Source organism: Nasonia vitripennis, chromosome 5, assembly GCF_009193385.2.
Source record: "Nasonia vitripennis strain AsymCx chromosome 5, Nvit_psr_1.1, whole genome shotgun sequence".
In the NCBI taxonomy this organism is placed as follows: domain Eukaryota; kingdom Metazoa; phylum Arthropoda; class Insecta; order Hymenoptera; family Pteromalidae; genus Nasonia; species Nasonia vitripennis.
In genome coordinates this window covers 4,063,997-4,091,365 of record NC_045761.1, presented here as the reverse complement: position 1 = coordinate 4,091,365, position 27,369 = coordinate 4,063,997, and the positions used below count along the sequence as shown (strand labels likewise).

The following is a 27,369-nucleotide window of genomic DNA, read 5'->3' as shown; positions in this document are numbered from 1 at the left end:
GGGCAGCACAAGGGACGTAGCTCGAAATAATAAATTTCAACGGAGGACTGCATTACGGCGGCGTCGCGTCGCGCGGCCTTTTTAAAGAAAGTTCTGCCAAGTCGAGGACGATTGAAAAACATCGTAAATCCAGACATCGATCCGAGAGTCTCGCGCTGCCGCCGCCGCGATGGGGGCATAAATGGAGAGACGTTATCCAACGATCGCGCGGTAATTTGCAATAAATCTCACCGACGCTGCTGCTCTTGCGCCTTTGGCCGTATGACGCGATCTCTTTTTTCGACTTTTCTGTCGCCTGACGTTTGCGTAGCGGAAGTTTTTTGAATTTCTTTTGGCGCGATGGACTTGCGCGTTGAATTATTCTGCGACTCAGCAAGTGTGTCAGTGTTTGATTAAATATTAAAATTCTCGAGATTCATCCCCTTGTTAGCTGTCGGGGATGACGTCGACGATCGATTAAGTTTATGCTATACGTCCTGACGATGCATTGACAGCAGCGCTGATGGAAGTTCACTGTTCATCAAACCTCTTCTAAATCCGTCGACCAATGACACAGTCTATCCGATACCTTCCTTTGGCAGATGTAAATGTAACGTCGTCGTTACAAAATTCTCATAAGAAAATTTAAGCTACAAAGGACTATACGTTCATTTGCTACAAAGCAGCGCTTCCATTGTGCGAGATAAAAATTCAATATAAATTCCAGCCACTCGAGACACATCGGACAATCTCGCCGATTGATAAAATCGTAGCTGCAGCGTATTGTCTTCGAGACTGCGCAGCGACAAATCCACTGAACGAGAAACGTGGCAGCGAGAATCGCGGACAAAGAAATATTTTCTTTGCAAGAGGATATAATGGAAAGAACAAAGAGCGTGCTCACGAAGCATTACAGCGTTCTTTTTTGCTTTGAGCGCGTAGCGCCGGCATTATTTAACCTTAATCACTTCCGCCAATCGGATTTTCTTCTTGAAAAACTGAAACATTTACTCGCAACTCGACGGCGACGTGAAACTTCGTTTCTCATCCGAAGACAGCCAGCCTCGTTCAAGATTCATTGCTGATGGCCCGTTATCGCTCGACGATAAGTGCCCCGGAAATATTCATGCATGAAATTGACGGTCCATTGCGTGCTGCGTAATCCTCGCGGGCTGAAAGAAGGATTCCTTCTGCAGTCTTGTAGTAAGCTTTTCTTGCCGTTCGCCGAATATCAAAGCAACGCACTTTTCTCCTCGACTCGTCGTGAAAGCTATTTCTTAAAAGCGCCTAAAAACATAAACAATCCTGTGTATGCAAAATCGCGGACCAGAACTTGATCCCAATACCGAAAAACTCGTCTCGCATCCCAAGACGCGACGAAATGCCGGAAACGTCTATTCCTTCTCCTCCGCAATAGGAAAAAAACGCCGTCAAGCCTCCGCGTCAGTCGATAACGTAATTTTTCGCTCTCGAAATCCAATTGCCAGCGTCGTCGGCTCCGCCTCGTATAAACAGCCCCTTCCTGCGTACCTCCAGCTTCGCATTTTTTTCCTCGACCTCCTCTCCCGCGCGATAACTAGCCATGTTCTAGAGTCTGCGCGTCCTCTGTAAACGCATCGAGCTTTTTTCTACTTTATCTCGCGGCGCAGGCGGCCCCTTTTCCTCTCGCGCGGCATCGACAGTTATCGAATAATAGGCGACATCGGTCTCGGCGCTTGGCGAAGGCGTGTATTGAAAAGATTTTCCGCCCCCTCGACTTCCTCTTGCGCTGCACACACACACACACGCGCGCGCGCGAGCTTTTCTCTTTCCCTCGCCGCATTCGACGATTTGTTGATCGATGTGCAGCCGGCGCGCGCTGCGGCCTCTGGAGAAAGCCTGTGCTGCAATGCGGTTTCCTTATACACTTTTCCTACTACTTCAACTCGCCTACATCGCAGCAGGACCGTCGTCGCCCGCGTATGTACTTACTCCCGAGCTTGTACACAGTGTGCATGTGAGTGCAGCGCTTTCCTCCTCTTTTTTCGCCTCTACGCTCGCGCGCTACACTCACCTTCTTTTTTCCAGTCGCCGCTCTCTTATTGCTGCTTCTTCGCTTCTCTATAAACGTACAGCTATCGAAATTCTGCGGGACCGCGATATTTTTCCTCGGTGTACACACAGAGCGCCGGAGTGTTCCTAGTTGCGAGGACTCGTGGCGATCTTGATAAGCGAGCGACTTCTTTTCGCTCGGTTTCCCGGACTTTCAAGACTCTCTTCGCGAAGACTGACTGCGACTGATTGGGATGATTAATTCCTGCGGCTGAATGGGAACCGAGCTTTTCGAGGAGAGAGAAAAAAAGTAATAAAGTTCGCGGGAATGGGGACTCTCAAGGCGTTCTCTCTCTCTCTCTCTCTCTCTCTCTCTCTCTCTCTCTCTCTCTCTCTCTCTCTCTCTCTCTCGTTAAAATTTGCGCCGCGGACGGAAAGTTTTGCTATATATAGCGCGCGCGTTAAATACATTGATTAAAATTTATATACACGCCGCGAGTGAGAGAGGGAACTACTCTCGGGCTATTTTTCTGTATCAAGCCCGAAGCTTTTATTATAACGGATGAAACTCACTTAAAACTTGTTTGTCGGGAATTCTTCAAACTTCCATTTCTCATGTGCAGCCGCTCCCGTGTGTTCTTTATGTATAGCACCGCGGCGCTCTTCCATTTGACGAATGCGCGGCCGATTTATAACAATGCACTCGCGTCGCCGCCGATCGTTATAAATTAAAAGTTATATAGGTGTATGCGGCAGAGGAGAGCTATATACGTCGCTGAATCATATTATCTCTTCTTGAAAAAGAGATACGAGAAAAGTGAAGCTGACTAAAACGAGACTTGATTAGCTGCTCTTAAAGGGGCGCGAAAATACAAAATCTAGAAAGTATTTACGAATTAAAATAGATTTAATTTTTACAGAGTTATTTATGATATAAATGCAAATTGAATAAATAATAAAACAATTGATACATTAATTAATAAAATTTAATTTGATATTAATTGAAACGATATTTCTAAATTGAGAAATTATAACCTCAAAACTTAAGACATGTCCAAAAAGCATAAAAAAATAAAAGCAGTTGCTCGCGCGAAGCGCGCAAAATGTCACTAGTACATAAAACACGCGATAAGAACTGCTTTCGGAATATTCTCCTTTTGGCAAACGCACTTCTGCTCAGACTTGCAAGCGCTGCAAGCTCTCGCGCGCGTTTTATCTCTTCAAAAACTTGACTGATTCCCCGAGACTGTGCGCCTGACACATTTCCCATAGAAATTCGCTCTCTCTCTCTCTCTCTCTCTCTCTCTCTCTCTCTCTCGAGTTTTCCATCCTGTGTACACAAAAAAATGAAAAAAAAAAAAAATAGAAACGACAACAATAATCAGAGCACGCGGTGTGTATTGCCGTAGCTCCCGCGTCGGGATCTATATCCATTACGAGATCTATCTGCAGCGTGTTGGCTTTTAAATCAAGTCTATTTTTAATAACTCTGAGTAACTCCCCGTGTAATTTGCGTGAAACACTGACACACCAGATGCGGCAACGGACAAGTCTGCCTATCTCTCTCCCGTTGTCTCCGACGTGGAATTTATCTCGGAGCGAGCGGCGACTCGGCGATATGAATACGAAATCCGCAAACTTTAATTAACACGCCGTGAGCCTTGGCTCTGATACAACTTATTCTCATCGCGTGCGCGACATCGTACGTCTATTAGCCGATATATACACACGCGGCGGGACAAAAACTCGACGCGGTGCGTTCCAAGCGCTTTTTCCTGTATAGGAATATGCGCACACGCGCGATAAATTACGGTTCAGAACGCGGAATATGATTAGTCGCGCGTCTCATTTTTGCCCGTAGTTCTCGCTCGCTCTTATTCCCGTTCCGCACTGTATATACATTTGGCTCATTAGCTAATGGAGCTTCGCTCTTGGCGCTATGCGCTTGAAAAATGTAAACATGGCTCTCGCGGAGAGAAAGCTGGCAGAAGTAGAAAGGAGCTACTGATGGAAAAAAGGCAGCGCGCGAAGAAAATTGATCTCGAGACAGCTCGAGGGGCACACGACGCAGTATAGTTTCTCTCGTCGTCGTCGAGATTCCATAGCTATATATGCGCTGAGCGCGCGCGCGCGCGCAGGCGATGAGAATCGCGCGCGAGGCGGAAGCCGATAAATCAGAGCGCCGCCGCCGCCGCGCACTCGGAATTAGTTACCGTTCCAATGTTCCATTTTGCATTCGCGTTAAGTAGTTTCTGCAGCCGCCGCCGCCGCCCCTGCTACTGCCGTAACCTTTCACTGCGACGACGAAGGCGACGCCGCCGCGGCAGCCCTTGCTTTCCTTCCTCTCCTTCCTTCCTGCTTCCTCTCTCGCCGCGCCTTCCTTCTTTGCAGCAGCGCAGCGTAAGCACGGCCGGATAGCTATATAGCTGGCTGCAGCGCACTGTATAACCAAGGCTGTGATTTCAGCCCGTTGATAGGAGAGACGTGAGAGGGAGAGCGGTTTATATCTACTCTTTTTGTGTGTCTCGTAATTTCCGTAATTTTCGATGCGGCGCTGTCCCCCTACTTTTTTCAGCTCTGCGCCATCGGCTCTTTTTTCACTGCCTGCATTGCAGCTACGAGAGAGAGAGAGAGAGAGAATCGAGAGGGAAGGAGGAAGACAAATTCGCTCTCGCGGCTCTGCCGGAGAAATTTAATAAAGAAAATGAATGCGCAATAATGGCGCTCAAGCGCGGATATTTTCCACGAGAGCTGAGACTTGTTTTTCTCTCCAGCCGGACGACCCTCGGCTTTATACCTATAATAACTGGGCTTCTCTTAACTCGAGAAATTCGTGGATGCGATATCCGAATAAATTTCCGGCGTTTCAATTACGCGAGAGCGACACACAGCCTCTCTCGTACTCCGAAATCGCGACGCGCTGGACTAATTGAAGCGGAGCTAGCCTCCTATACCTAATTACATCGACGCGCGTTTCAAAAGAGGAATAAAAAGAGAGTCGATATACCAATTAGACCGTGTGTTGCAAAAAGCTCGATCTTTTGCGATTTCGTCAATCGGCGAGTAAGCTGCCGATATTTTCGCAATTAATAATCTCCTCCAGGAGAGAGACAGAGCGTATAGTTCATTAGCGAAAATCGCTAAAATTTTGCGCGCTATACAAGATAACCCAGCCTCGCAGTCGCCGCCCGGCTGATTATATAATTACAGAATACGCGCGAGCGAGCGGACTTTTGCGAGAATGGCATAAGTGAGTCCCCGATAATTATCTTTATGCGAGCCGTTTCGCCGGCGCAATGGAGTGCGAAATGCGCCCCCCCCCCCCCCCCACCCCGCGTATACATGTGCATGTGTATGCAAGCCTTCCACAGTGCGAATGGCGCGTAATAACAGATTCCAATTAATTTTACACGCCAGCGATCCCGCGCTCGTGCGTAAATTAAATTATATCTTCGTCCGCTAAACGTACTCGTATATAACTCTGTGCGGGCAGGTCATCCGATTAAACGTGCGCCTTTTCATTAGCAGCCTTATTTAGCATTTGCGCGCAATCCGGAAGTTCGTCGCCTAGTGGCGCGATGACAAAACCGCGACGACGACGACGCGATACATTACGTATGCCGTAACGATGGGCCAGTGGTGAACGTATACTCGGAATCCTGTTTTGCGCAGCGACGACGACGGTACAAGACGAGAGCTGGCGAGGGAAAAAGGAGAGGATTTCAAGAGACAGCTGCGCCACACTGCACTGAAAAAAAAACACAGTCGTCTCTGCTGTAAAGTCCGGTAGTTTCAACCGTTCTGCCACCGTAACGACTGTTCAGTAAGAACAACGGTGTGCCACTGGTAGTTTTGGCGAGTCGCGACTCGTAAAATTGGTCGCTTACGCGGGACACCAGCAAAAACGACCGAACTGATTCTTTAAAACTGCTGAACTCTAGGGTAATCTTGGCGAGTCTTCGTACAATGACGGATTACTGGTGTGAGTAAAGTTAAAATGGCTGTGTTTTTTTTTTCAGTGTGGCCGCGTCTCGTTGATTGGCTGCCGATGAGGGCCTCGTCGCACAGCTCGTTCGAATGGATGTTTATATGCATGAGACTCGTCGTCCGAAACACCCTTGCCTCGCAATAAGATTATTGAATTTCCGCCGCAAAGGCACTCGACGCGCTGTAAACGAAACCGCTGCGGCGAAATGTATCCAGGATGCGACGTAATTGACGGCCAATTGTGTGACGGTATTTAACGAGGAAATAACGAAAATAACGAAAGCAATATAAGTCTGATGCAGCTTCGAGTCGCGTTCGATCGTTTTATTATACGAGGAATCTTAAACGATCCCGGCCTTTGCGCTCCTCCGCCGCAAAAGCTCCCCACAGCATCGACGACGGATGATGAATTCAATAATCGACTCTCGCATTAAGTAGTCGCTCCTTTTGCCACGGCAGAGCTCATTCGTCACTCTCGACTCTCATAAGTGAGCAGCGCAGTCGTCCCTCTCGCTCGACGTTATTTACGCAGGAATAACAGAGCGCCTCGCGATGTATATATAGTCGCCGATGCCTCTCAGGGAATTCGCCGGCGACTGAAGCTCGCGCAGCAGCAGCGGTCCTCATGAATGCAAATTAAAAGCCGCCTCTCATTCCGTTTTATCTCATTTCGACTGATGTGCTCGCTCTTCCTCGAGACTCGATCTTTGTCCCTGGCGGCGACGTCATCGCTGTTGTATAGCGTGTGTACGCGGGGGAGTCGATCGGTGCGAAGGTGAAAAAATCACGGCGTGGACCTGAATCGCCAAGTATTCCACCGAGACATATGGGCGATAGGAGACGGGACCACGAGGTTTTATTGGTTGGATTGATGGAACTTTCAGTGAATGTGTAAGGGTCACGTTTGAAAAGATAATAGAGGCAGAGGAGAAAGCATTTTTCCGAGCGCTGTCAACTTCTCTATGAGAAATTTTTACTTTTTCGAAAAGTTTATACACCGCGTTTCCACGAGTCCGAATAAACGAACAATGCGTAGCTCAGAAAAATGAATGAGAAATGATCCGCTCGGTTTTAGCGATGGAAAAGAGTTGTGAATATTAATTTCCCTCAAGCGATTTCCGCTACTATGTCGAGCATTTTCATCATTAAATTGACCGGCGGGAATCCGGTTTGAAGACTTTTTTCCGATATGCTTCAAAAGGCGTTTTTCACTCGGCTATATGTTCTCCTTTCATTTTAACGTCCCCCGCAAACGCTCAGCGACGGGGAAGAAAATTCAAAGTAATCAATACGAAATAAAAATACTTCTGTCGGACGTACGCCGCGATTGATCGTCGAGTCGATTTCTGAAAAAGAGAAGCTGATAATGCGCAGAGAAATGTTTAATATAACGAGTGTACATCTCGTGTTCCATATCTCTTCGCAATTAAAATTTTAAATTCAAAAAATGGCGCAAGAAATCCATCGAAAAAACCCTCTCGCATATTCCACGTGTATATAATACCCGAGAGGGATGATGACAAAGGAGGTATTAATTTCCACGTATTAAAACCAAAGCTATATACAGATACGCGAACTGTCCTAGCCGGCTTAATAAATGAATTCCGAATCTAGATTTGAATAATCCGCGCCGTATATTTCGCGACCGACATTGCTTATTGCAGAATTCTTCAAGTGCGCAGCACTGGCGCGCCAACTGTTACCTTTTACCGTGTCCATCAAGCGGGTGATGGGCGTTTAATTTATCGATTCGTTTGTACAATTAATTTGAATAAAATCACATGCTGCTGCAGCGCGTCGCTCCTGTATTTAGTTTCCCACGAGCGAGAGAAACGAGGAATTGGCGTATAATTGAATATTCAAAGTTGCACGTTATATAATTACGTTAAAATCAAGTTAATTTTCGCTGGATGTTTATTAAAATTTGCTCCCGGCATATATGTACCGCGAGCGCGTGTTTGTGCAGCAAATAAAATTTTTTTTGAAATATGTAATATACCCACCGAGTTCACCTATGCACACATAGAAGCTGCTTACACGGCCGCGCGGCGCATTAAAACTAATTTTGGACTCATCAACTCGGTACACGCGTACACGCACTGAGAAAGTTCCGCTCGGTTTCGTTCCGCTTTATCCAAACCAAATATACGCTTCCCCCCAACGTTATAAATTACATTCCACACTAATACGATGTATGTGCTCCCTCAAAAAGTTGACGAAAACAACACAATTGCTTATACGCGCGTAAATCATATGCATAGTGTAAGAGAGCCTCGAGACGAGAGGGCATAAATAAAGGTAGAATTAAATTAAATTCGACTGGGCCTCGAGCTCCGCTTCCTATTCCCGGCGACACGGAGCATCCGGTGGTCGGAAGCGCTTTTCTTCCGCTTTTCGCATTTCCCCAGCAGCTCCCCTGGCGTTCCCTCTCTCTCTCTCTCTCTCTCTCTCTCTCTCTCTCTCTCTCTCTCTCTCTCTCTCTCTCTCGCGGCATGCGCCACTTTTCAAAAGGATAAGGAGCGAGAGAAGGGGCGAGCCCCTTACAGCCGACGACTCGAAGATACAAGCCGCGGAATTCGTTCCAGCTGGAGGCGGCGGGAGCCGGCCATAAATCCTGCCCTCGGGACAATCCGATATCCCCGACGACTACTGTCGCGTATAAAATCGTCATATGGATTTTATTCGATTTCCCGTGCGCGGCGACTCTCTCCTTTCGGGAATCGCAAGCGGCCGACTCCTCGTTTTTCCTTATACGTATATACTTCACGCTTCTCGGCTGTGCCCCTACGAGTCACGTACAAAAGCGTTACGTCCACTTGACGAAAATGAATGCCGGGAAGGTCGGACGCGCGCACGCTATCGTTTTCGCCAAGTTATAGGCCCGATATCGGGAATAATAGAATGTGTTATTCTCGGCGTGTAGCGAGTGCTGCGGGAAAAAGCGATTTTCGAAAATTCATATATATATATATATATATATATACAGGAAAATATGTATACGAGTGGGCGTAGCGAAATTACTGTCTCATTGTACACGAAGCAGGGGAATAATAACGCGCCCGCCGTAATGTCGTGAATTCCTTCTTGAATGACGCTCGCTCGCTATTAAATTGTCAAATCTCTCTTCCTCGAATCAGGTGGCGCAATCGGAATTCCCCGCCGTTTCTCCAAACGTGTATATCCACTACTGGCTATATACGAAACCACGTAGCCACACACATGCGGACACGAGAGCGCCGAAACATATTGCACCGATACAGCAGAGTTCCGGGAGCTCGCATAAATGCTGATGTGCACATCGTGCGGTATAATAATGTACAGCGCGTATACACACAGACGCGCGTACACAAAGCAAAAATGTCTGGCTAGCAAGCTTTGATAGTACGCGCAGATGTGTGGCGCAGTGAGTATACAGAGCTGTGTATATTGGAATATAGCGCTGCGGAGGTTATTAATTATTCTGACGAAATGTTAACGGTAATGGTTTCGTTTATATTGACACATCGTTTCTCTGATATGCCTGGGCGTATTTCGACATGCGCAGGCATATCTGTGATTGATTCATTGTATAATTAAATGTTTGCTTGTTCAACGCTCGTGCAACGTCTACTACATCGAGAGTTGTATACTCGAAAGAGTAATTTCGTTTCATATAATCAAGTGTATTAATTTCAAACGGACTGCGTATTCGTCTGCCCGCGCGTTAATATACAACTAAAAGTTATTTCCGATACGTTGATAGCCGTAAAAGTGCAGCGTATGTTGTACCGAATTTCGAAAAATCAAGCGCAGTTGCCTATAACTCGTCGGGCAAGTTATATAGATAAAAAGAAGCAAACTCGCGTGTTATACAGTCACCTGAAGTGGCCACGAATCGGAACAACAAACCCGTGAGCTCGACGAAACGTGATCAAAGTCATCGAGCGTTATGCAAGAGGTCTAGGCAGAAAGAGAGAAAAAGCAGCTGCAGAGGGAGTGAAATAAAGCCGCTGCACAGCAGCCTTGCCAGTCGTCTAGCTAGCGAGACAGAATAACGAGCTCAAAGCCTCGCGTCTCCACATATAAGGCACTGGAAAAGTTGTTTCGAGATAGCGACGCAGTCGTCGAAAGTACGCACGAAGCAACGCGTAGATGCGCATCCCGTACGTCTATGCATTGGCTACTGCAGCGTATAAGGAAAAAAAACGTCGACGAGCCAACGTCAAACGCCGAACTCCCTCTGGGATCTAATCGAGCGTACAGCGTCGATCAGCCGACGGCCGAACGACTTTTCGGTACACACGTGGCAGTGACGCGCTGGTCACCTATCCCGCTTTCGAACGTTACCCAAAACGAGCGCCGCTCTTCTAATTTGGAAAGTCAATTCTTATTTTCATCCCGTCCATCGGCCCTCGAGACAGTCCGAGAGCTACGGTATACGTGTGTGTGTGTGTGTGTGTGTGTGTATGTGCTAGAACGACTGAGACTATCCGAGCGTCGATTGAGGAGCTTGATTCCCAACTAACGAGCCATCCATCGCTTTGCATTTCAGCGTCGTCGTGCAACATGGTGTTCAGCAGCGATACGACCAAGTCGGGCATGTTCACCTCGCCGGGCTATCCGAACTCCTACCCGCCGAGGACAAGGTGCAGCTACGACTTTCAGGGTCGAGGCAAGGAGCGGGTGCAGATAATCTTCCACGACTTCGACGTCTATCGATCGCCCAGCGGCACGAAAGAGTGAGTATACGCCGATGATTAATAATTCGCAGGATCGTCTGGATCAAATGAGAGCTATTTGTATTCGCGAATGTATAAATCTATATTTTATAACGATCGCGCCGTGTCTATTAATTATTCGTCCTCTGCTTGTGCGACTTTTTGAATCGTAAAGCTCAGCGAAAATCGAGTGAATCGAGCGCTAGCTCGCAAAGAAGTTTACATTAATACCGGCCGGAGTAAGAGTTGGTAGAAGTTGAAACGTGCATCAGAGAAAGAGGGCCGACGTCCGACCAGAGCGGAACGTATCTACTTACGCCCGCGCGCGTACACAGGCCATCTCATCTCGCTAGCTTTGATCAGGCCTTTTATTTAGTTTCCAAAGTCGCTTCGAAATTCAACTAGACTCGAGGATGAATAAGAAGACTATTTACAGCGAGAAATTCTCTTTCGGCTGCAGAGATAGTCCGCGCGGCTCATTAACTCCGTGTGTACCCAAGCTTCGAGAGCTAAATACATTGCGTTTATATGATGGTAAACAACAACATTGAAAAATACGTTCCACAGGTGCGAGTCGACGGACGCGCTCGTGGTCTACGTGTACATAAACGGACAGAGGGAGAAGACCGAGGCCATCTGCAGAGAATCGCCGCTGAGGCCGCTCATGAGTAACGGGCCCCGGATGCTGCTCGAGTTCGAGGGCCTCACCTCGTCGAGACACTCGCGCGGATTCAAGGCGACCTACTCCTTCACAGAAAGTAAGTCTCATTACGCATAATCGCCGATAAAAACTCGCATACAGCTCAGCTTCTGAGCGTATTCTCGTGTCGGGGCGAACTTTCCTCTCAGCTAGCTATACGGAAACTTCTGCTCGAAAAAAATCGTCTCCGAAACGAGCTCAGCGCAGAGTTGCATCGCGCGGCCGAAAGTCGAGTCTCTCGTTAGTCGCGAGTCTCGCGAAATCCCGCGCTACTATGCATATGTGCCTCGAGTGTCTTCGTATCCTAACAAATCCTACGACGCTCAGCGCGCGAAATAAGGCAAAGCCTGCGCCCGAAAGTATAGGACGAGCTGCCGCGCGGTGGCCAATAAAGCAGCGTGTCTCTCGCCCCTAAATATTTGTCTCGTGGAAGAGCCAGCCGAAATACGCAAAACACAGAGAGACACGGCAAGAGAAACAGCAGTGAGTGGCTGTAAGCAGCTCCTAGACTTTCCGATGGATTTACGCTGCGCTTAAAGCTCTCGGCGAGCAACTTGGGATAACAACGCTGCAGCGGACGAGCAGCCCTGCGGCGTCGCACGAATACACGTACCTCCCCCGCCCCTGCAGCTATAGGAGCTCCTTTTGCGTAGTATGGTGTAGCGAAACATCCCGCGGTGTTGCGTATCACAGGCGTATCAGCCTGATCCGGAAGCCGAAACTTGCCGAGAGCTTTAAACGCGCGCAATAACTTTCACGAAAACGCTCGCGGTGCGTATATGCTAATGTTTATACTTTTCGTTTCCCTTTTTTTTTGGTCAGCTGCGAGGGAGAGAGGATTTTAACGAGGAGCTGTGCGCGGGCCGAGCTTTTCGTCAAAGGGAACGTTTTTGCTGTCCCGGGACGCGCGCGTTACGTTCTATATCTAGAAATGTATATAGCGCCGGGAATAATGCGTCCCAGCACCTCCTTTTTCCGTTTGTGTGTACATAATTACGTTGTACGTGCGGTCTGCTTTTACGGCCGCGAGATTTCGTTGCGAAACTTTAAACTCGCGAGAGGCTGAAAGCTCTCGGCGTGATGGCTGCGAAGTTTTAATCATTTTAAGCGTTCGGCGCATTGATGAAAACGCGCGCATATAAGAGAAAGAGAGAGAGAGAGAGAGAGAGAGAGAGAGAGAGAGAGAGACTATGAGAAATCTTATGCGCGACTTTCCCGCGAGCTGAGAATTACAGCGGACAAGTTTTCGCAATTTCGCGGCGCGAACGGCGGAATATTATACTCTCGATTCGTGTACAAAAATCGCATTAAAACTTGGCCGGCGGGACTCGATTGATGTTTAAACGAACGTCCTAACGTCCTCTTCGACTGTTGTGCCGTGCAAAGGGCTGCGTTTTCGATTTCTCCCAGAGGCAATATATCAGTCGAGTAACTCGTGTAATACACGCTACACGCCTAAGTTCGTTCGGAAAAAATTCATACCAAGCACAGCAACACATCGTAGCACAGCCGTGTCCCTCAGCTCAAGCGGACATAATCGTCGTCCAACATAAATTGCCAGGCCGTATAACGGAGCTTGGCGGGGCGGCTGCTGTGCACACGTATAACACGCGCGAACATTCTTCAGGCCGCGCAGTCAAGGTATTATAAAACTTCCCTCGAAAACTTTATCAATTTTACGGATTCGACGAGCCAACTCCTTCGTTCCTTCGCTCCCTCCGAGCTTGAGCTCTCGGTTCAATTACGAAGGCTCTACCTCTCTCTCTCTCTCTGTGTAGTCGGTTTTTTTTTGCGAGCGTGCGCGGGTTTCGTTTACTTTAAGCGAATTTAACCTTCGGGCATGTGTGTGTAGCTATACAGTCGATATAGAAGCGCTCGAACTTGCGCGCGGGATATAGGGGCTTCTTTGATTTTCGACTATATATACTGAAGCAAACGCACAAGTGTACTCCAACGAATTCCCGTATCTATAGATGTGTGTGTGTGTGTGTGTGTGTACATTGTTGTTGGATCTACGTTCTTAATTTTCCAAGCTATTCTCCAAAGTGTACGTGTGAATGGCACAGACGTGCCTGTGTAAACGAGAGAAACTCGCGGGGCAAAAACAAGGACTCTGTGTGTAGTATCTACATACATCAGTCCGTGTACCGCGCTTGCTCGCAACAAAACACTTTAACGCTTCGATCATCTAATTTCACTTGGCAACTTTGTTGCGCTACCGCTGCTGCTGCTGCTTTTTCGAGTGGAAACAAAACTTTCCGAAGTTCCGATTCAGTTTGCGGCTTTTTATGCATGATTCACGCAGCTATTTTTCGAACGCTGCAGCGCACAAAAGAGCCGGCCTCACAATGGACCTGGAAATAACGCTTTAGAGATATAAATCACTCGCTCTCTCGTCGCGCGGACAAATGAATTTCGTTATTTCAAGGCGCGCGCGCGCGATTTGTTTCCCACTTCTGTACGCGCTATTTAATTTCGAAAACGCGACTCGCACTATATAGATTATACACTGCTGTAGGAAACAACAACGAGAGCCGAGCGCGAATAAAGCGTTTGTTCTTCATGATTATAAAGCGAGTATCATAAAAGACGTTGCACACTCCTCTCCGGCTCTCTTAATTATACTCGCCCGACTCTCGAGACGCCAGCGCCGCAATAATTTTCAGTCGCTCCAAGTTGGTGATTAAAGAAAAAAAAAAGCTGCCCCGGCGAAGTTTGACTGCTCAAACCACCGCGCGCGGGAGTAAGTCTCGCTTTACTCGCTGTACAGTTTCTCGAAAATCGTCAAATTAAAGTAATCCCCGCAGAAGGACGGCTTTGCAGCGCGCATACGCCTCCGCCGACAAATCCTCTTTTCCCGAATATATAGCCGCGCTCTCCGATCATAGCCAATCCGCGTAACGATTAAAAAGAAAAGAGAGACAGAGGCGAAAGCAGAAAAGGATTGGCTGTACCGTACGTTATACGTGTCGCTGTGCGGAAAAATATAGAAGCCAATCGCTCGTGAATCAGAGTCGAAAATTCGCGCGACTATGAACTGTGACTGCACAGGCTTCTCGTTAGTGTCGCCGGAGCAAAAAGACAGCCGGAAAACGAAGCATACATAGATAGCGCCGAAAAAGGGAGGGAGGCCGAAAAAAACGCTCGTTTTGCGCTTCATTGCTCGGAATACGACATACGCGTATGTGTGCGCGGGCGGAGTGGGCAAAAATACAAACAGCGTTGACGCAGTCGAGAGGCGACTGCAGTATTGGCCAGGTGCATCTATCTGCCGGCCGAATCTATGCCTATACACGCACGCACACAGGGCCGGCGCCGAGAGGAAAAAAACAAGAGGCCAAAACAGGAGAAAAAACAAGAGCAGCAGCAGCAGCGACCGGGGATTGTTCGATGGCAGTCGAAACAATAACGCGTCCGTACACCCACACACAGGCTGCACACGTGGAAAGCCGAAATTGCCCGCGGTCAGCTGTTAGTTCCATTGCAGCTGCAGCGATCGCGAAAATTCGTTTGCCGCAACAAATGCGCGAGCCCTACTACGCTGTATAAGGCTGCTCTCCGAAATATATGAGATTCAATCTAAAGTCGCGCGGCGAACCCTCTGTTGTTTTTTTTTTTACACGGCTGCAGCAGCGGAGCCGCCAGAGAGAGAGAGAGAGATAAAGCTCCGAGCGCGGGTAGCGGAGGAGAGAGGCAAAGATGGTAGATGGGCCGCGCGGAAAAGTGACGGCGAGTAATTTCGACAGCTCGCGATATCATTGATGGGCGAGATCCTTTCTGCGAGCTTATTGCATTTGCGGGAATCAATTTCGTGAAGTGGATTACCGAGTTATAATGACTGATTTCTTCCGGTGAGAAGTCAGTTTTTATGGTATATCCTTGCAAAATAAGAGTATATCGCTTCGATTGGAATTCGTTTGACATTTTCTAAAACTGCAGCTCGACTAGCGGCTGAAAAATTCATTTCGAAATGACCAAATATTTTTCGAGCGGGATATAGCGATGTTTTTTTCAGGTAGAGCGTCGCGCTTTTTATCACCGTTTCGAATCATCGGAGCGCGATGTTAAAATCGGTCTTTGCCGGGAGCCTCGATCCTCGGCGTTCTCGGAGGCGAGTAATAAATAATTCAGCAAAAAAGAGGAAAAGCCCACGATCGCAAACATTCACTGAAATACGGGTAGTTTTTACCGCGTGTCTGATACAGCGACTATCCCTGATTGAAAGCTGTGCCGGAGACACGCGTTACGCGGGGAACTAACATCCGATGCCTATCGTTCATTTCGCGCAATAAAATCCTATACGAACTTGCGGTTTGATTCAAATGATGTACTCACGCCAGACGCATACGCAATACACGAAAGCTTTCCAACAGCATATTATAGACTCGCGATAAAAGATTCAAGTCGCGCGTACACACTTCGATGGGAAAATACAACACCGGAGAAAAAAAGGGCCATATACATCGCGCAGAATCGAGAGAGGAAAAAGCGAAATAAAGAAAGAAGCGGAGACCTGCAGCGGATGTCCAGTGAAATTAAAATTCGTGGTCAATAAACGAGAACTCACTCGGGCCGCGTATGCGTCTATAAATCGATACAGTGCGCCCGAAACTGACGTGCGCGGACGTGTCACTGACAGCCGGACACGACTCGAGCACTATACACGCTGCCTGGAAATAATAGACGATGTAGCAGCTCGTCCAGCAGGTACAAAAAATCGGATCGGCTTTTCCTCCCCCTTATTTCATGCGATATTACCTGGGACTCCACTCGAAAGTACGAATCAAAAAGTAAGCGCGACACACGTGTATCACACACGGAAATCTCGGAAAGGTAACGCGCCGCAGCTATGCGAAGCACACGAGGGCAAGAAATTGAAAAAATAGTACAATATACCGGCTTCACTACGCTCCTCTCTAAAAAAAGAGAGAGTGCAAGCTCGGGAAGTTATAGAAAAGTGCGCGCTACGCGGCGGTGCTTGCGCAGCGTAAAGTGTGTATATGAAAGAGTCGCGCGCGGGGACGAGGAAATAAAGGAGTATACGGAAGAAAAAAGTACAGCCTCGTAAGCAGGTAGGCACTACTACCGCCGTGCTGCACTTCATTCGCGCGAATACGGAATTCTATTCATACTTCAGCGGGAGAGTGTACGCGCGCGTTGGCTTTTCAAAATTTTTACGCGATCCTGCTTCCTTCCTACTCCCACCGACTCTCTCTCTCTCTCTTCTTTTCTTTCGTTCTTATAGTATACCCTCTCTCTCTCGGCGTTTTCCAGCTTTGTTCCGCGGACATAGTCCTTATACCTTAGCTCGGCGAATACTCGGGGCCAGTTTTTGTTTTCGACTCCTTGTGCTCGCCGTCTTTTTTGGTCCAGCCGCGCGTCTATGAAGATTACGTATGCGCGCTTTATATTTAATAATTAGCGGGACCGCGCGGGAATAATGTTCTCTGAATAAGCTTTTCTTGTGTATGCGCGGCCAACGCGAACTGCCTTTTTTCGTTTTCTTACCGCGAGAGCTAGACTGCGTTATTTAGCTCGAGCTCGAGTTGCGCGATAATATGGTGTATTTATACGAAAAGAGCTCCGTTGTGTCTTTTGAACGAGAAAACAGTCGATTGAATTAATGCGTTCGAGTAATACTCATGTTAAGCCAACGAAGTGGATTACAAGCGCGCGCGCTTTTTCCATTTAATTTTTATACTAAATCAGTAGATAGAAAAATTTCGCTGCGTTTTATTAACTCGGAAAAAAATCTGCGAAACAAAAGAATAATCCGCAGGAAAAAAGTAAACTGAACGGATAAATCGATTCGGAAAAGCACATCACGGCAATGAGGTTCCATATATCCGTCGGCAGAGTGATTACATCCCGCGGACGAACCGCATCGGTGCTGAAATCACGCTCTCGGGCAAGAGCTACGCAATATCACAGAGAGAGAGAGAGAGAGAGAGACACTCGACGGTCCCCGCCAAAATCATGCCTCAACAACGCGCAGTCATCCCGGCGAAAGCTGCAGCTCTCAGCAGCACACGGACTCGCGGAATCATCCAACAGATATCGGCTATAATCGCTTGATTAGCTGTATACCAGAGCTGGCGGAGCGCGCAATTTACAATGAGCAAATATTGCTCGACTGTATACGAGAGGCAAACGGCGCGACTGCGCATATCAATGTGAAGGGAGAATCGCGAGCTTTTCCGAGCTGTCTCAGCGTAGAAAGAAAGGCTCGAATTTCGTCGTCGAATATCTGATTACGATTATATACGTTCTTATTCTTTCGCAGATTTCGGCATAACAACCGGGAGACAGGAGCCGAGCTTATACCCGTGCGCCTTCGTCTTCAACAGCAACGAGACGATGAACGGTACTTTCACATCGCCCAATTACCCGGGCTTCTATCCCCGAGATATCGAGTGCCATTATTTCTTCAACGGACAACCCAAGGAGCGCGTTCATCTCCATTTTCACTACTTCGACGTCGAGGGCGTTCTTCCGTAAGTCAACATCCTGCACGGTTTATTTTTTCTAGACTAAATCGGCTCGAGTTTTTTTTCTCTCTCCTTCGATCGGCTATTATTTTTATACGCCCACCGAGAGAAATCGGCGAGTAAAAGGAGTTTGTTCGTTTCGCAGTTGCGACGCGGTGTCGGCCAGTGACTTCGTCGAGTTCTCGAACTACATGACAAGGGATCGCAAGTACTCGAGACACTGCGGCCAGCTGACGGAATTCGACGTGGATTCCGATCGGTCTTTCTTCAGGGTGACGTTTAAGAGTAACGACCGCCTCGATGCCACAGGGTTTAACGCCAGCTACGTATTCGTCAGCGAGGAGGATAACTACACGGTCAAAACGCCGCTCAGCGCTGCGACCCAGTCTCGAGGTGAGTTATTTTTGATATCATAATCTGTATGCGAAGTCTGGTTTAGTACGAAATGTTCCTTCTGTGCTTTGATATGCACATAACCGCAGTGTGTAACAAGTAGAGCGTCTCTATAGTTAATACCGAAACGCGTTTGGGACGAAGATGTCTGGTTCGTTAAATTTCGAGTTGGGATGGAAACGACTACCAAAAAGCCGAATAATTATTTCGAGTACTTCGGTTCTCTGCTGCTTCGTGTGGCTTCCTTGCGTAGCGATCCATGTCGTGAAGCTGCAGTTACTCGATTCAAAATAAGACTTCTCGTTTGCTTTGTTTCAGGTTCAAACCGCAGGCTTTAATAATTTAAACCAGCCATCCATAATATTTATCAAACTCTCGAAAGCATAATGTATACGAAAACAATCAGCGCATTAAAAGCTGTAACAGGCCGATCCATAGTTATGCTACAATTACCGCGTATACGAATTAATTTCGCGAAAACAACGACGGCCTGTGTACACGTTGATGCGCACAAAAGAAACCAAAGCGCGCGATGCGTTTAACAAATTTTTCCTCGTCGGCGGGAAAACAGCACGAAAACAAAAGAGCTCGCAACACACATAATAACCGAACACGAGCCGAAAGCTTACGCAGAGATAAAAAATGGAGCTTTTGCGAGCTTGCACGCAGTTGTATAACGCAGCGCGCAAATTACATATGACGCTTCGTCAAAACGTACACGCGTCGAGTCGACCAACCGCAGGCTTTTACGCGCACAATATACGAGAGGCTTTTTCCATCGGTATATATACATCACATACGGATCTCGCAAGCGAGCGAGCTGTACAATGCGACGAGTAATAATTTTCATTAATCGAGTGATGTTTCGCGCGCGCAACGCCTCCGTCGAAAATTAATCCCGCGCACCGCAATGATTTCGAGCCGCGTTTCTCTCTCATCCGCCCTTCGCGCGCGCCTCTACGTGTATCTGTATAATCTATACGTGTGTATCCGAACGAGCGGTTGGCTCTCGTGCGCACTGCTTCTCTGAGCAAATTAATTTCCATCGATTAAGTCGCCTCTCGCGTGCCCGTGTAAATTGACTGCCAGTTAACCATCCGTTGCGCGCTTCGCGTCTCGCATCCTATAAATTTTCGGATATCGCGAGAGATATTCGCGCGCGCGCGCACGGGTATGATTTTGCGTGATGCGTGTGTCCGTGTGTGGGTGGGGGAGATTGAATTCGCGCACATACATTATATTGTCAACCGCAGGAGTTATACGCTGAGAAGATTGATTCAACGTTAATGTTCGATTAATTGTGTGCGAGTCCGCTCGTGATGTATGCCGTGACGTTATAAGTTTGGAAGTAACCATGCATATACGAAAAAAATTCACCAATACACGCGGCTCGAAACTTTTTCCCTCTGCGCAACACATCAACGAGCCCGATTGCAAGAACTTGAGACAATCAGCGCGTGACACAAAGCAGCCCGCTAATAATTCCTGAAAACCAGCCGCGCGAAATCGCGAAACACAATTAAACCATCGGTCGATCCAAGCGACAATCGCCGCCGCGCGACTCGAGCAAACTTCGCCGTGTGCGCACAGGAAATCCAATATTGTTTTCCTGTCGCACAATATGGAAATCTCGACATCCGCGCGCACTCCGACGCTTATAAACGTACACACGTACACGCGTTCTTTCATCGATAGAGCTGCGCGGGCGTATTGCAAAGTGGAGGAAAAATCATAAAGGTTCGCCGTTCATTATTCGTACTTCGAATGTATATACAGACTGCACAGTAGAGTCGCGCGAGAGGCAATCGAATCGCGCGCGGGGATTGTTATTATCGTTTATAGGCACATATCAGATTCACCTGTATATTTTAAGAGACGGCCGAATATCGTGCTACAGCGTCGTGAAAGAGAAAAGCGAAGCAAAGGGCTGATTGTATGCGACACACATATAGCGGCGATTCATTTATGCGCTGCAGTGTATGACGACGGTACCGCCGCAATGGATTTTCCGGTATTGACCGGCGAATTGTTTCCGGCTGTGGCTCGTTCGAGTTCGATTTATTTCGGCCGCGTAATAATCCTGTGGCTGCCAAAAAAAGGAACAAAAGAACGAGGAGAAAAAACAATGTTTGTCGTGCTTAATTGGTTCATCGCTCTCACTCACCGACGTTGCGTGAAATAACGAGTTTAATAGGCGGAGCGAGCTCGCGCTACGAAGTGCGGAGTAAGAGGAACAGCGAGCGAGGAATGATCCACCCGAAATGCATAAACAAATAAAAAAAAAAGAATTCATCTCCTCGCGCGTGCGAGAGTAACGAAGAGAAGCCATTAGCGCGCGCAGGAAAAAGAAGCGCGAAAATATTACACTCGCCCGGAGTATGAAAATATATATATATATAACGATTCCGCGCGTATTCCTTTCATTATACAAAAGCACAGGGCACTCGCGCGCATAACTATTTCTCTCTCAACCGCCGCCTCATTATCCGCGCGCCCGGCTTTCTCTCGGCGCTCGTTTTTCACTTTGCTGCCGCATCTCCCGATCCTATATATATACATATATATATAGTATATATATGCAAGCTCTTGTCGCTGGTACCACGCGCGCGCGCGCAACTTAATTAGCCCGTACACGCGCTCAGGTGCGCGCTGACAAGCAGCAGCCTTCTCTATTGGTACACGCGCTGACTGACTGTTTACACCCGCACAAGCACAGGAAATCACGTACGTGTCATAAACGTCTCTCTCGCTCGCTCTCGCTGCCTTTATCCGTCTCGATTCGTATATGCGTGAATGCGCGCGCTCAATGGATGTGCAGAGCTGTAAGTGTGGGGACAGTGTCGCCTCTGTAATTTTGCACGACTGATAAAGCTGTGCAAGGGCTGGATATGGGCATGTGTATCATTTGTAGCTCGTAGTCGAGCCGTTCCAGCTTGAATATACTTATATAACACATCCCCATTTTCGTCGAAAAGCCAGCTCGTTCGACTCGTGTAAAATAATTGCGTTAAACTTCGAAAACAATACCTCGTATCGCATATGTTTACCCATTCCATGAAAAAATTTCGCAAATTCAAAGGGTACCGCGAAAAAGCTCCCATAATCCGTCCGTCCGTCATTACGTACGACTCGTTGCGCTTCCACACATCTCCTCCAAAAAAATTAAGCCGCCAACGAGACGGGGACACTCGTTCCAGTTGACGGAAGGAGTGCATTTATACGACAAGGTCCATTTTTCGAGCCGATTCGTAAGAATCGCGAGCGAGAGCTGCATTATGCATTTATACGCCCCCCATATACTCGAGTCGATGTTTATGCGCCACCTCGAGTAAGAGAGTACCTCTTCAATCTGAAGCGAGGACTTTTATGGGGAAATTTTTACGATTTAACGACCGCGAAAGCGTATATAGGAGGATATACTCGGCATATCGCTGATATGTATTAAGTGAGATTTGAAAAATTCGTATAAGCGAGTAATGAAGACTCTCGGCGGCGCTTTTACGAGCTTGCTTGCGGGGCAAAATTGATTCGCGCTCGATTTCAGCCGCGCTCTCGATATAACGCGCTGGCGTTTCGCATGGAAATGTTATCGCGCTACTGTGTGCTTCGACTATTCCTATTTTTATTTCAGCGTCGTATTATGCACATGCGATGCATTTGCACCGAGCGCAGTAATTTAGTTTCGTTCCAGAGCCGCACATTCCTCGCGAAACGTTAAGATATATATTTCATCATTTAGTATACGCAGCCTAACAATAGCGAAAATTACCTCGGGAAATGCGCTAAACGCGATGTTTTTGCAAATTTAATAAACAACGATGCATATCGCATATCCCGACGAGAATTTGCATTCCATGCAGTGTGGTAACAATTTGGGATAATTTCCCGGTTAGCATTGCAGCGCGGGCTTTTAGTCGTAGGTTCTCCCTCCAGGCCCTGTGTATACATAATGTAGCTGTATAGCATTGCTCGCGTTCTCGCCAAATTGAAAACGCAAGGTCGGATTTCAGAATGTACTGCGTGAACCGACTAAAAAGAATCGGGCCAAAATAAACTTTCGAGCCAAGTGTGTTATGGGAACTTAAAGAAAGATATACCAACAATGGAGTAGAGGGATAGTTAAAAAGCAAATGGGCTGTGCGATCAAAGGCTGGTGCATCAGGGTAACGCACTTGAATGATTCAAGTTTGAACAAGGAGCCTTTTAGTATATAGGCGAATGCGAAATGCTCGTCGACGTATCCTTTGAAAGAGCTAATACGCCAGCCAGCTCTCTTGAGCCTCGCGAGCGCGTATGTGCTGCAGCTCCATACCACTACACTCTCGTGAGTGAGAGAGGCAGAATAAGCGCAGGGAGATAGCTGCAAGCTCGAGTTCTCCTCCTTGTGATGTTTCGCTCAAACGCACCGGAACAAAGTTTTGCCTCTTCTGTGTGATGCGCGCATATGCCTCTCGAAATCAAGCCTGCCTCCGACACGCGCTGCACTTGGAAACAATTTCGGCAACACACCGTTAACCTTTCGATTAGTCTATAAGTACGCCCGGATATCGGAAAAATCCTCTCCAACTCGAGCCTCGTACAAGTGGTAAAAGGCCCGATCCGATTAGACCGCGTTGAAAACAAAAAACCACACCACACACACACACACGCACACACCCTCGCGAACAAGAGCGACAAGTTCATTACAAGCTCCGCTCAGTCCGACATCCTCTTTAGCCGCGGCGAATTTCCCCCGAACGCGCAAACTCGACTCGCAACCAGCACATCGAGTGAGATGGAGAGAGAACTCTCGGCTTAATTTCCAACTCGTTGCACCGCTGTTTCAGACACCTCGCTGCTGCTCCTGGCTACGCTGCTGGTACTGCTGCTGCTACCACCACGGCTGATCGGCAACGCAACGGCCTAAAAAGCTCGGACATCGCTGCAGGAAGAGGAGAGGAGCCCCGACTATACCGTCTCTGCGGCTGCGCTCACGTTACGCGACTCCGCAACGACTTCCACGACTCGAGGCGCGCCGCAAAAAACACCGCTACACGCGCGCGCCAGAAGTCATTTGAACTTCCACCCTCTGCTGGACTGTTGCAGCGCATCGCGGGTATATACATATATACATACATATATAAATAAATAGGCTATCGGAGAGCTGATGGAGTATGGGAGGGGTGATGATGGGCTCGATGCGAGACGCGCGCGTCTTACGGCTTGTTTCGCGCGCGAAGAAGTTGCGAGGGAGAGAGTGGTTGTTGTTGTTCTTTTGGATTTTTTTTTTTTTTTTTTTTTGTTTTAAGACCCATGAGTACCTTTTTCCGAGCCTTTGCCGCGAGCGGAATTCAATATTTTTTCAAACTTTGTTTGAAGAATCTTCTCTTCGTATATCACGTTCAGCAGTATATATACAAAAAAAATATCGATGGTAATAAAGTGTCTATGAGAATGTTACGATGTTTGCCGGATGTAGTTAGCAAAAGTATGAAGAGTCACCGTTTACGTAGATGTGAGCGACTTGGAAGCGAATGAGAAACACGAGCGTAGTTAGGCAATACTTATTTTTCTTAATAAAAGAGTGTTTTATGCCATTCACCACTAGTCGAATTCCTCCCACGCGTAATCATTTTAGTGAATAAGTTTCGCAATAAAAGACCATTCCAAAGAGGTATACTTAAATACACGATGATATAGCGAACTTGTATATGATTTACACAAACAATATTGAATTCGTCAATCACTAGACACGTAAGCAATTGATTTCGTACGAGTAAGTCTCACTTTTTGATAAACTACAAATTTTTAACGAGCTATAGCTATTGTATCACTATTTTATCCAATCTTCAAACGTAAACTTTTAACGCATCAGACTTGACTATTGATTTTTTCCAATGAAAACCAATTTGTAATATAGTCAGTCACTTCATAACTGAAACGTTTGATATAAAAATCTATACTTAGGTATGTGTAAAAACATTGTAAAACTCGAAGCGCCCGCATCATTTTGCCTGCAATAGACTCTTATACGTTTTATATCTATACTGTTTCTTTCGTGAATTATAGTCAAGCTCCAAGAATAACATCTCGAGTATATAGCTAAATGGATCTTCCAATGCTATAGACCAACCGAAAGGATCTACACAATTTTAGTGGTGGTAGAATATATTTATATTTTTCATAGACCAATGGTTGATTTGACAATTATCCTGTTACCGATTCTATCGACATCGTTAGATATCTCGTTTATTCAATGCTTATCGACTACAACTCGATAGCATTACTCTTTCACCGAGAAAGTCCCACAAATAAAAATCGACGTGAACTGTCAATATGCAGAGACTCCACGCGACGTTTCGGTCGGATACTCACACCACCACTCAATAAAATATCACTTATCAATTAAAAAATCCATCCAACAGAAGCAATCTTTCGAACATTTTCCTCGACCCCCATTCATCAGAATACGGCAAACATACGTATACACTATGTACTTCCACATTGCACGAACAGTCTTGTGAAAAGCTAATAAGACGAATCTCGGCCGAAAGGAGAAGCAATCAATCTTTGCCGCCAGCGAACGCTGCGCCGTCGGGACAGTGAGAGATTCGCACTACATTTACTATATCTCACATCGCCTACTCTTCTTTATCCCTACTGGGATCTTTTATTGATTGTTGGTATTATTGTTGCTGTTATTAAGTTTCAGAGTATATTAGATGGCCTACGTTTTTCTTAGGGTTGCTCTATATTTTCACGTCAGCTTATTCGCAACATGATGCATCTATGTACGAAATAAATTTTACATTTATGTGAGTAAATTTTCATGCAGACGTTGTCGAGTTCGTAACTTTTGTTACTCACATGTCAGGCATTTTAATACTGAAAGTAAAATGTGACACGTTTGGATGCACACGGAATTTTTGTATACTGAATGAATTCCTTTTTTACCTATAATACTTTTCATGATCCATTTGGCATAGGAATTGGCCAAAGGACTTTTTACAATAGAATAGGTAAGAAACTAGTTTTTAACTTTAGAGTGAGCCTTTACCCCTACTGTCCAAAAGTGGTGAGATCTGATCATCGCAGATTGTTTTTTTCTTCAAATCATCCAACTGATTTCCTACTTTTTAAAGAAAATTAAACATTCAATATATTACAAGTAATATATCTAAAACCAAAATCGTTAACTCCAAGATTTAGAAGTTTCGTGACTATTTATATTACCAAACCAAAAAAAATGATATTTTCGATGACTGTATACTCGACATTTATAAACCTTACACACTTTTCTTTAAATGATGTTTATCGATATTATGAAAAATCATCACGTATATTACATTATACAGTAGTTTTTAAAAGCCTAGAACTGTCATTCACTCTTTTTACACATATTTTGATCGTCAGAGGCAGCACTTTAACGTGAATAATCATACACAAAATAAATTGTAAAGAACTGCACACCAGACTTGCACTTCTGTATTGCTCGACATTCTTTTAATTCTGAAACTAACGACTGCGCGCCCTTCGTTCCTATTATATAATATGTGTGTATACTCCTGGTGATGATGATGATGATGATGAAAGTGAAGAAAAGTAAGAAAACATGGTTATGCAAGTGCAATTTTGAATTTTTTTTCAAAAAGCGTATAATGAATTTTGATTTATCATATAGTTTATAACAAATTTCATATTAAGTTATATGGTTCATTTGACGACCCAAAGTGAAGGAACTATCATATATAGTTTAAAATGAAATACACACACACACACATGAAATCGCTGTATCAAATGGTATGTGTAAACGTGTACTTAGATATAAAAAAGCAGTTTAAGCCGAGAGTAAAGGGAGAATGTATATGTTAGATTGTTGTGAATATTGTTTAATATAGGTTTTATAAAATGTTGAAAGTTTTTTAAGTTTCACCGTTGATTTATAATCGATGCGCAATTGTGAAAATAATAAACGAAGCAAAACAAAAAGGAATGCATCAGACAATTATATGTATGTCATAAGTATAAATATGTACCATACTTGACTATACGTAGCTGTAATAAACCGGAGGCCGAAAGTTGATATGAATGCGCGCGCGCGGTTTGTCGAACGTATACATATAAATATAATACACAAAATAATATCTCTTCGCCCGAAGCGGAAGGCGAAAAATGAAGGAAACAGAGCTTTTTCCTCTCTCCACTCGGCAGAGAGTGAAAATAAAAAAATAAAAAACACCACCGATGGCGAATGGAAAAAAATTGTACTGTATGATTGTTAAAAATGTAAATAATCGAAATAAAGGAAGCGGATGCTTCGATCATCTGTCACTATCACATTACACGAACGATTGCCATAAACTCTCATCATGTATCGATTACGTGCACTATTAAACGATAAAAAAATCACAATATGTGTCGTCATTTATTTGTTCCCACATAAAAACGTTTCAGAACAATAATTTTCACGTATAAAATTTTCAGGTTTCCATCGACAGGCGCAGCCGATACCTATATGTACTACATACGGATTCTATATTTTATCATTACATCGACAGATTGAAAGCGCGCGGAAGTGAGTAAAAATCAAATAGAAAGATGTGCAGCACAGCAGTCGGCCGTTTCTCCACTAAAGCGAAAGCAACGATCTCCGCAACCGCGATTTTAAATCATCAAAATTGATTCCACTCGGAACTTTACGGTCGCAGTTATACGTGCCCGCCTCGCCAACTCGAGAGGTTCAATATGCTTCGCATAGGATGCCGTGGAAGCCTTCGAGCGTGAGCTGGCCGCGCGCGCACACATCCTTAAACTCGCCATTACAAACAGGAAATTGCATTTTTAGAAGCACTTGAAAGTCATATTGCCCTGCTTCCAAGAAGCTATTCGTACTTTGGAAAAATTTCTCCGAACCTTCGAAAATATTTATCCGTCTATTCGAGAGGGAGAACTCCCACGACGACTCGTATAGCTACGCAGTCACGCGCACTTGAAATACTTTCTTTATACTCGAATATAATACGTGTATTCAAGTATATTTCACAATTGCATTTCGAAGCTGCCAAAACGGGTCGCTCATAGCGTGGAAGTCTTTCATCATCGAGTGAGCATACAC

The 27,369-nt window shown here is 46.1% G+C and overlaps 1 protein-coding gene across 2 annotated transcripts in view; it reads left to right on the top strand.

The window, feature by feature from the left end:
- Positions 1-26,666, top strand: part of LOC100678942 (suppressor of lurcher protein 1) — a 166,612-nt gene extending 139,946 nt beyond the window's left edge. For both annotated transcript variants that reach the window (XM_016988296.3, XM_031931677.1), the window contains exons 10-14: positions 10,529-10,715; positions 11,262-11,452; positions 17,678-17,888; positions 18,028-18,275; positions 23,102-26,666. In XM_016988296.3, coding sequence (XP_016843785.1) covers positions 10,529-10,715; positions 11,262-11,452; positions 17,678-17,888; positions 18,028-18,275; positions 23,102-23,181 — 917 coding nt within the window. In that variant the 3' untranslated portion in view covers positions 23,182-26,666. The remainder of the gene's footprint in view (positions 1-10,528; positions 10,716-11,261; positions 11,453-17,677; positions 17,889-18,027; positions 18,276-23,101) is intronic.
- Positions 26,667-27,369: the final 703 nt, after the last annotated feature.